This window comes from Fukomys damarensis, unplaced genomic scaffold (assembly GCF_012274545.1).
Source record: "Fukomys damarensis isolate Sample0158 unplaced genomic scaffold, DMR_v1.0_HiC HiC_scaffold_7, whole genome shotgun sequence".
In the NCBI taxonomy this organism is placed as follows: Eukaryota; Metazoa; Chordata; class Mammalia; order Rodentia; family Bathyergidae; genus Fukomys; species Fukomys damarensis.
Genome location: NW_022900919.1, coordinates 41,667,816 through 41,678,414, shown reverse-complemented (window position 1 = coordinate 41,678,414; position 10,599 = coordinate 41,667,816). Strand labels below are relative to the sequence as shown.

The 10,599-nt window shown below is 49.8% G+C and overlaps 1 protein-coding gene across 2 annotated transcripts in view; it reads left to right on the top strand.

Annotated features, from left to right (window-relative positions):
- The window catches only part of Smox (spermine oxidase), a 12,399-nt gene extending 4,507 nt beyond the window's left edge, over positions 1–7,892 (top strand). Inside the window, exons 3-6 of one of the 2 annotated variants that reach the window (XM_019205051.1) lie at positions 3,194–3,367; positions 3,516–4,275; positions 5,153–5,313; positions 7,438–7,892. In XM_019205051.1, the coding sequence (XP_019060596.1) occupies positions 3,194–3,367; positions 3,516–4,275; positions 5,153–5,313; positions 7,438–7,575 (1,233 nt within the window). In that variant the 3' untranslated portion in view covers positions 7,576–7,892. The remainder of the gene's footprint in view (positions 1–3,193; positions 3,368–3,515; positions 4,276–5,152; positions 5,314–7,437) is intronic. The other variant, XM_033761203.1, reaches the window with a different exon arrangement.
- Positions 7,893–10,599: the final 2,707 nt, after the last annotated feature.

Here is a 10,599-nt window from a genome sequence, read left to right as displayed (position 1 = left end):
TTTTTTTTTTTTTTTTTTTTTTTTTTTTTTTTGTGGTGCTGCATATCAAACCTGGGGCTTCATGCAGGCTATGTCCCCAGTCCAGTGGACTTGATTTTTATATGTTAATATTAGTTTATATTCTATTAATATTCTAGTATTTATGTTTATAATTCTATACAAAAAATGAGACTTATTTTTTCTTTGTAATCCTTAGACCAGCATTGTCCAGTAACACTTGACTCAGGGATGGAAGTGTTTTAGACTTGCACTGTCCAGTGTCATACTCACTAGTCAGATGAGGCTTTTGGTCACTTGAAATACAGCTAATAACACTGAAGAACTGAATATTTAATTTGAGATTGCTATAATACCGTGTATTGTATTGAACACTTATTTATCTTTCTTACCTTATTATAATGGTTATTATCTCATTCCAGTATTGAGTAGAAATAGTGTTGGCATCCTCCCCCACTAAAAATATGTCCTTGAATTGTTCTGGTTTTTGAAAAGTTACCGTCTGTCAGTGGTGCTGTAAGCTGCACTGCCCAAGCAAGGTGCCGTGAAACGTGTAGACAGTGTTTTGTGACTGCCTGTCGTTTGTAAGGTAATGACCCTTCACTCCAGATCAGTTGATGGGCTAGCAGGCACTTGCTGTACATTTTCTAATCTCTTGCTTTGGGCTGGACCCTGCTTTGTGGAGGAATAGTCCACTCAGTGTTTTGTGTCTAGGCATTGACAAGGAGTGTCATGGGCATTTCTGTGGTATTGTGCATTTTTCACTCGTGTGCAAAGAGACAAAATGATTAATGATCAGATAAGAACCTGTACTCTTCGAAGTAGCCCTTCCTGGTCTCCCCCTAATTTCCAGGGTGTTGTGATCTTCAAGCATGGATGCTTCCTGAGAATGACATTCAGGGACTACAACTTGTTCTTTTAAACACTCTTTTTAAAAAATGGGTATTAGTATGTCTGTGTTATGTAATAATTGCACGCATCCTGGGGATTTGGTGCATACACATACTGGGCCTTGAACATTTTCATTCCCTATGTTCCCCTTCTTTCCCCAGACTCCCTTTTCATCTCCACAGTCTATCTCCCTGTTTCTTTCCATCTCATTTTTATTTTGCCTTTTTTTTTGGTACCAGGGATCGAACTCGGGCCCTTGTACTTGCGAGGCAGGCGGCAGAACCACTGAGCCAAATCCCTGGCCGTGCTTCCTCAATTATTTATATTTTATGTTTCTCATATTAGGGAAACCATGTGACATTTAACCTTCTGTGTCTGATTTATTTCACTTAGCATTATGGTTTCAAAAATCCATCCTTCCTATAAATGACTCAAGTTGATCCTTTTTCTAGCTGGGTGTGAATACTACATCTTAGAGTAGACCATTGCTACCTTCTGGTCAGTTCGATTTTTGAAAGGTGAGAGTGTGAGCCCTGGAAAAGAGGGTGGATAAAGTGGGTTATAGATCTGGGTGGTGATACTTTAGGTCTGAAGGAGGAGGCATAACCATGAGGTCAGGATTTCCTTGTGAGGCCCTTTAACCAATCCTGAAGACCATTCTTCAGAACTGTGTTCTCAGCAGGTGAAGCCCTGCCTCAGGGTGGCTTCATAACAAATAAGCAGCCTCTGAAGGTGCTGACTTTGAAGGGCCACCTGTTTGAATATACTATATTTTGTAACAAATAAATGACTATGTACAGCAGTGTCATATAGAGCTTAGGAGTACTATCTTGATTTGAATATGAATTCTGCAGTTGAAGTGCAGAGTTACATGGCTAAGGCCACTTATTAGCTGTGTAACCTTGAGCAAGCCCCTCTGACCTTTACTTTCCTCCCTAGAGCCACGAGGACTCAGTGAGACTCTAATGAAAGTGCCTAATGAGAACGGGGGTGGTATTCGCTGCCACAGACCTGTCCCATTGCCCTGCGTTCACATCAGGAAGTTGTTATGCAACCTAGGGGCCTTGGCGTCCACATGATAAACCCATGTTCAGCTAAGAACGCCCCAGAGCTGGCCTGTATTGTTACTCCTCAGCTGGGCATTTGGGCCTCTCCCTAGCATGAGCTAAGGACTCGCTGCCATGTCGCTTATCAGTCCAGGAGAAACCCAGGGAGGAGGAGACAAGTTGACAGCTTGATGCCTGGGCACTGGCTCTGTGTGAGGACTTGCTGAGGACTCTAGTTAAGGCTGAACGCCCAGCGTCTTGTGACTGCAGGGAAGATAAATGAACACTAACTCATTTCCTTCTGTATAGTTTATGCTCCAGAGGCACGCTTGATTCATGTTTCTGTCTCATGTGGAAGAGGCCTTTCTCTTGAGTGGAATGGTAGGGGTGGGGGTGGTGAGAGCAGTTGGCTCTGCTATCTTCCTTCACATTGTGTCCCCAGGACCTGTCCCGAGGCTGGGGTGCAGGGCAGACCTTGTTCCCACGAATGTGTGCTGACCAAAGCCCAACTCTCCACACCACCAATCAGCTCAGCCACAGAGGTTCAGCCACGGCGCCCACTTTGCCAGTGTCCTGGGAAGAACAGTAGTGGGTGGGGATTGGGCTGCCTTCCTGCTCTCAGCCTTTCAAAGATGCCAAGGCCTTGGGTCGAGTCCAGTGTCCTTGTCATGACCCGGCCCATGCCTGCCTTTCCAGAGTCATCTCTTGCAGCGCTCTCATTCCTTGCTCCGAGACTGACCCACTTTAAGTTTCCCACCTCATCTTTGACTCTCCCTGGCCACCCCACCATCTTCTGAGTCTGAGTTATGTGGGCTGATCTCACACCGTGGGTTCCTTCCGATCCCAGCAGGTCCTGTGGAAATAGCCAAAGTGAATGTGAGCTGGCGCTGGGGACTCTCTTCTCACCACATACAGCGTGTCTAGCATGGAACCCAGTAAGCGTGTGTTGAGCAAATGTGGGGCCTGACCCCAGTGTGGCTCACCTCGGGGAAAGTGTTTGGTGGACGTATATGCAGATAGGCAGGGAGGCAGCAGTACCCTGTTCCAGAGGACCAAGCATTACTCTGTCACTGAGCTGTGTGGGTTACAGTAGTTGCTGCAAAATGACTTCCAGCCTCTGGCATGCTGATGCCTCCGTCAGAGCTCAGGGGTGGCAGCCCTGTGGTACCTGGGAGCTGGTAACATTTGAGTCAGGCCCCTGTCTGGGGTGTGAGTGCAATATGGCAATGTGTTTTCAGCATCCTGGGTCTCTCTGGCAGGTCTATAACTTGACCCAGGAGTTCTTCCGGCATGGTAAACCAGTCAATGCGGAGAGTCAGAACAGCGTTGGGGTGTTCACCCGGGAGGAGGTGGGCAACCGCATCAGGGATGACCCTGACGACCCAGAGGCCACCAAGCGCCTGAAACTCGCCATGATGCAGCAGTACCTGAAGGTAACCTTGCTGTGTGGAGTACAGGTGCCAGAGTGACGAAGACAGTTCCGGGGGGCACTGGGTCAGTGGAGGGTTGTGCTGTATAGAGCTCTTGTTCTTTGTCTGGCCGATGCTGGTGTCATCTGTCTTCTCTCTGGTCCTCTTGCAGGTGGAGAGCTGTGAGAGTAGCTCACACAGCATAGACGAAGTGTCCCTGAGCGCCTTCGGGGAGTGGACCGAGATCCCTGGTGCCCACCATGTCATCCCTTCGGGCTTCATGCGTGTCGTGGAGCTGCTGGCTGAGGGCATCCCGGCCCATGTGATCCAGCTGGGGAAACCTGTCCGCTGTATTCACTGGGACCAGGCCTCGGCACGTCCCCGGGGTCCTGAGATCCAGCCACGGGATGAGGGTGACCACAATCACGACACAGGGGAGAGCAACCAGAGCGGAGAGAGCTCCCAGGGGCGTGGATGGGGTGAGGACGAGCAGTGGCCGGTGGTGGTGGAGTGTGAAGACTGTGAGGTGATCCCAGCAGACCACGTGATTGTGACCGTGTCCCTGGGTGTGCTCAAGAGGCAGTATACCAGCTTCTTCCAGCCCGGCCTGCCCACCGAGAAGGTGGCTGCCATCCACCGCCTGGGCATTGGCACCACTGACAAGATCTTCCTTGAATTTGAGGAGCCCTTCTGGGGCCCCGAGTGCAACAGCCTGCAGTTTGTGTGGGAGGACGAGGCGGAGAGTCGCACCCTCACCTACCCACCTGAGCAGTGGTACCGCAAGATCTGTGGCTTCGACGTCCTCTACCCACCCGAGCGCTACGGCCACGTGCTGAGTGGCTGGATCTGTGGGGAGGAGGCCCTTGTCATGGAGCGGTGTGACGATGAGGCAGTGGCCGAGATCTGCACAGAGATGTTGCGTCAGTTCACAGGTGAGCTGTGCCCGCCCTGCCCAGATGGTGAGACGAGGTGGCTGTGCCCACAGGAGAGCCGCTGCGGGCATCATGCTTGGCCTCTGGCTCCCAAACTGCTGGACCATCTCCCAGTTTGAACTTGGAACGCTCAACATAATGGGCTTGGTGTCTGTCCTCTTGCTCAGGGCTGATGGTAGAAACAGGCGTCAGCACCAGTCACTCATTTCCTCCTCTGTCTTGCGAAGAGGTGGATTTGTGTTTTGCTCTGTGGATTTAATTGAGCATTTTCCACCCATTATTCTAAGAGAACTTCAAGGAACTTTTGACATTAGAAGGGGAAACATGATTGTTTGGGCTTTTGTTTTTTCACAGTGGTGGGGATTATATCCAAGGCCTTGTGTGCTGGGCAAGTGCTGTCCTGCTGAGGTACAACTTCTTTTCCCTTAATTTTCCTGTCTTAAAAGGAATTACAAGAACTCGAGCTGTAGCTTAGTGGTAGAGCACTTACCTAGCATGTATAAGGATCTGGAATCCATCCTCAACACTGAACATGAGAAAGACAGAGAGAGAGAGAGAGAGAGAGGGAGTGTTTTGCTGGTTTTCACAAGAAAGTGATGAAAGTGGGTACACAGCTTGAGCCCCAGACTCCTCCTGGAGTCCTGAAGATGGAGTGTTCAATATTATAAGGATCTGAATTCCATCCTCAACACTGAAAATGAGAAAGACAGAGAGAGAGAGAGAGAGAGTTGGAGTGTTTTGCTGGTTTTCACAAGAAAGTGATGAAAGTGGGTACACAGCTTGAGCCCCAGACTCCTCCTGGAGTCCTGAAGATGGAGTGTTCAATATGCAGTCTGTCTTACCTTTCCTCCCCTCGGTTCTTTTGACTTCCCAACAGGGAACCCCAACATTCCAAAACCTCGGCGAATCCTGCGCTCAGCCTGGGGTAGCAACGCTTACTTCCGAGGTTCCTATTCATACACGCAGGTGGGCTCAAGTGGGGCAGACGTGGAGAAGCTGGCCAAGCCTCTGCCCTACACTGAGAGCTCCAAGACGGCGGTGAGTGGAGCCGTGTGCCTTGAGGATGGGCCTGGGCGTGTGGGTGGGAGTTATGTGTGTCCGGTTAGGGGCTGGGGTTAGATAGTGCTCACTAGGAGGTGCTCGCTGAGGACAGGCTGTGATGGGATAGCTTGGCCGTGAAAGAAAACGAGAGATAGTGTGCACTTAACATCCGAAAGAAGAAATGGAACCAAATCAGAACTTTAAATGCTTTTCTGAGGTTATGAAAACTGTGGCCAGTATGGTAGCCCTTAGCCACATTTAATTTAATTCATTGGAATTTAAGTGAATTAAAAATGAGTACCTCAGGGACAGGCTCCGTAAAGTTCAGTTAAGTTCAGCGGCCACATGTGGCAAATGGTTACTGTATTGGATCATGAAGTTACAGAATATTCCCAGGATCAGAATGTTCTGTTGGACAGCACTGATTCATTGGAAACATTTTCCCGGTGTATTTTAGAAAATAAAATTGAGAAGACTGCCTAACCCCAAGTTATGTCAACTGTACACTAAGAAATAGTACATCAGAGAGAAATATATATTTTTGCTCCAATAAAGTGGATTTGGAGTTTTCTCCACAAAGTGTACACATACAATAAATGTCAAGACCCCAAAAGAGTTATATTTAAAATAATTCTTTGTTAATCGGTGAAGAAGATCTTGTGAACCAAGATATACTATGTCTCCCTGGCTGTGTATACAGGGAGCAGGAAATAGGTCCACAGAGGCCTTTGCTGCTGCCACAACCATATTCATGAAAAGCAAAGATCTTGTCACTTGCCTCAGGACTAATGCACTAACAAAAAGCCAAGCAAACTGAAAGTAATCCTGGCTTAAGCAGACACAAAAGGGAGCCTAGAGGAAGGTTTCAGGACCTGGCATCCTTAGCACCTGGCTGTTTTCTCCAGGACCTCTCCATAGTCCAAGAGGGCTGCTGAGGCTCTGGCTCTGACATCTGCATCTAAGGCTGGAGGGAGGAGAAACACTGAACACAGAAGGGGGTCCCTGGGAGCTGAGACATAGTCCCTAAGCAACAGTGCACCTGAAGCTCTTTGGCCAGAACTTAGTAATATGACTGTACCTCACTGCTGGAAAGTCTGGACCATGCCATTTCAGTCAGGATGACACTGGACCCAGTTGGAAACCACCTCGGAACCACTGAACCACCTCTGTGGATTTCTTGTGTGTGGGATGTGGCCTCACCCGCATACCTGCTGGGTTAAACCCTCTGCGTTCCATTGGGATCCGTGGTGGGTCTTGGCACAGGCATTGTGGGAGGCACCAGGATAAGTTCACATGCAGGCTTGGGGTGCAAGGACTTGAACTTTGCCAGGCCTCAGCTAGACAGCCTGATCTCTCCAGGCTGAGCCACAGTGCACCAGAATTTTCATTGTCCTCCACTGTGATGTGTTTTTGTCCCCACTCCTGCCTCAGTCCCAGTGTCCTTTGCCCGTTTCATCCAAAATCCTCTTTGAAGTGGTCCAGAGGTCCTGTCCTCTGGGAAGCTTTGTGGGATCCTCCAGCACTGGGCTGCTTTTCTGGGCTTTCAGCACCTCATCCAAACACCCATCATGGCCTGTATGACACTGTTTAGTAATTGGGTGTCGTGTCTGACTTCCCCACCAGCACAGAAACACCACAAAGCAGCAGCCTGGTCACCTTTTATCATCCTGGTGCCCAGAATAGTCCCTGGGCTGTATAAAGTAGGGGCTCCATAAAGGTTTGTTAAATTGCCACCTAACTTTACTGGGGATGTTCTACCAGGTGCTTAGATATGTGATTTCATTTAATCCTTACCACGTGCAGATGTAGGTGGTATCAACCCATTGGGCAGAGGAGAAAACCAAGGCTTAGGGAGGCTAATCCACTTGCTCTGGGTTTACCATTAAGAAGCACAGATAGCCCTTGAGACTGCAGAGCCAGCGCTTCTGACAGCCCCAGGACAGGAAGTCCCGAGGCCTGGTGTTTAGAGAAGGAGCAGGGGAAGATGACCAGGGAGTGGCAGCTCCTCAGGACGTGGAAGCAACAGTGCCTGCATCTTGCCGCGGCTGGCTCTGCTGTGATTTGCAATAGGGATGGGACTCTTGGCAGACAGGGAGCTCAGCTCCTCCTCTCCCTACCCAGCCCATGCAGGTGCTGTTCTCTGGGGAGGCCACTCATCGCAAGTACTACTCCACCACTCACGGTGCTCTGCTGTCCGGCCAGCGCGAGGCTGCTCGTCTCATTGAGATGTACCGAGACCTCTTCCAGCAGGGGCCCTGAGATCTGCGTGTTCCTCCTAGCACCACTAACTCAGGACCATTGGCCCCTGCCCTTGTCCCTATGTGCTCCTAACTTCCTCATCTCCTGTAGAATGGATTTCGATCTTTCGTACAGCTAGACACCCTAGCTGGCTTCAGACCTGGCCTTGTAGCTTTTCCTTCTCTCCAGGCCAGGTGGTGACCAGGCAGGGCGGTTGATTTACCTCTGTGCTGGGACACAGACCTCCCATTCCTGTCCTTTTCCCACCTCCACCCACGTTATTGCAAGTGCCTTCAATAATTTGCATTTTGGGATAATAAAAGAGGTGATCCTTCCTGAGCCCCTTGGCTTTGTCCATGGGTTTTCCTTCGTCTCTGTGTGTATGTTTTAATCATTCCTCCTTGTGTGGGTGGGTGCCATGCCTGGCTGTGGCCCCAGGATGGTGCCCACATTTACTGGAGGGGGCGTTGTGACTGGTCAGAGGCTTCTCCGGAATATGGGTCTCTCCTCACCAAGCCCGCTCCTTCTGTATGGGCCATGTCCCCTGCTGGCACTTCGCCTGACTTCTCAGAGCTTGGTTGATGACGAGCTGGAGTAAAGGTGAATTCCATGGGCAGGAACCCCTGGCGGCTCCATTCCAGACCGATGTGCTCATTACTAATCTGCCCTTGGCTGTGGGGTGGTGGGTCTGGCCCCTGGGGAGGGTGCTTTCTACCATGGAGATGCAACACAGAGATGCACCTGTTCCTGGCTCCTGGAAGTGGGACGGAAAAAGGCAGCCTCTGACACAAATCTGGGGGAAGGAAGTAACAGGTTCTCAGGGCCATAGGCACGGGAGTTGTGAAGGACTCCACTGGGGAGAGGGCTGGGGATGCTTCCTGGGAGATTGCATGTTTGGGGCCCTAGGTGAGGGAGAGGGAGGGAAAGAGTGTTCACTGTTTCCTGCCAACACCTGACATGTGGACTCTGGATTTGGCATGGACACCAATGCCCACCAGTGAGGGTGGTGAGCTCCAGGATGAGTGAAGCTCAGGTTTAATCAGTGTGTGCAGCGTCACAGATCTGCCTGACACCACAGCACACACTCACTCTTTCATGTAGTACTTGGTGAAAAGAGAGGCTGTAGCACCAAGAAAATCTGAGGCCATTGCTAGAGAAAGTGGGCATGGGCACAGCCGTCTGGGAGGCCCCTTGGCATATTCTGAGGCTGGCTGTGTATCTGCTAACATTTCCACTCCTGGTTTCTACACAAGAGAAATCTGAGTGCAAATGCCCACCCGAGCTATGTATTGGAATGCTCACAGTCCTAGAGTTCGTAATAGCTGGAAACTGGAAACAGCCCAGATGTCCACAGAGAGAAGAATGGGTGAACTGTCGTGCATTCATAAAGTGGCACAGCAAAAGAGAAGGAAACGGCTATTTGCAATGACATGGACTAATCTCAGAAACGTTAACTGAAAGAAGCCAGACACAAGGCTATATCCTCGATGACTTCTTTTATATGAAGCTCAAGGACCTGCAAAACTCATGTATGGTGTTAGCAATGAGCAGATGTGGGTATTTAATGGGAGCTAATGTATTCGTACATTGGTAAAAATGCATCAAGTTATGCATTAAGGTTTATGTACTTTTCCGTATGTGTAACTCGATTTAAATCTTTTAGAGTCTACAGACACCATTCCCACCCTCCTAGCTCAAAGTATGATGGTGTTGGCCTAGATCACTTCCTCCTTACAGCAGAGACACTGCATCCTGACAGCAGATAAAGGCAGGAGGGACCCACTTACACTTCCCTGGCGGCCTGCTGATAAGGGTCGACTTGATTTCGTTGTGTGTTACAGAATGTTGCTGTTTATCAGATCCATTCCCTGTGTTCCTCATCCTTTCTGTAGCTAGAGCCGTGTTGGGGAGCTGTGAACAGTTCATGGTAGAGGAGACGGGTTCCTAGAGGGACCTGAGTGTGGCTGTTCAGGGCCCCACAGATTAGAGAGGCTGCAGTGAGCAACTCCAGCAGGAAGACAAGGGGAACCCTTGGCACTCACGAGTGAGGACAACCATGGGGGGTCCTGGAGAGTTTGCGAAAGCAGCCAGCCCTCCTGTGTGCTGTCTCCACATGTAATCGCACATTGTGGGTAGCATTTTGTCCAAAAAAGCAGAGATGAGGCAGATGAACAAGGAGGAGCAGGGACACTTCAGAAGCTTGCTAGGTGTACCAGGGACATAAGATGTGTGTCACACGGCAACCAAGTTTCTGAGGCATTGGTTGAAATCCCAGGGCCTCTTTATAAAAGCAGGCTTCTCAGGCTGGCACTGATGCCAGCATTGCCGATACAATTCCCCTTGGCTCGTGGAATTCACTTGGAGAAGAATTCTTCCTTGCATGGGATTCTGCATGGAGCTGGTTGCATGTTTTTCTGCGCTGTGGGTGCCAGGGAATCTACAGTCAAAGTGTTCAGGTGTGGCTTTGTGGAAGCCTCAGAAATGATGCCACGGAGGGGCTGGGGTCCTTCACAGGCATTGTCTCCCTGCCCTTGCTGTTTGGTGGCAGGTGAGTAGTGTGTGATCCTTGCACCTGCCCCACCCACAAATGAGGAAAAGCGAAGCACCTCTGCTTGGAGTCCCTGGGTTAGCTTTTTGTTATGAGGGAAAAATACCTGAGACAATTAACTTCAAAGGAGGAAAGGCTTATTTTGGCTCATGGTTCTAGGAGGTTCAGTCCCTTGTTGCTTGGCTCTGTTGCTTTTGGCTTGGGGTGGCATGGTGTGTCATGGCAGGAACGTGTGATGGAGGTCCACACCTTCTAAAGCTTCCTCTGTCTCCCAGTACTGTGACATGTGGGGGACTTGCTTTACAAGTGGGCCTTTGGGGGTTTCTAGAGCCAAACTATACAGTCACCCTGCATTTATTTGGGCCTGTTGGGATGCACTCAAGTACCCTGAGGTGCAGAGTGAGGTAGGCTGCTGGCTCAGCTCTTGAGGATCGCTTGTCTAATTAATGCTCTGCCCAGCTTAATGGTAGTTATGAGAGGATGGGTTTTCTCATAAT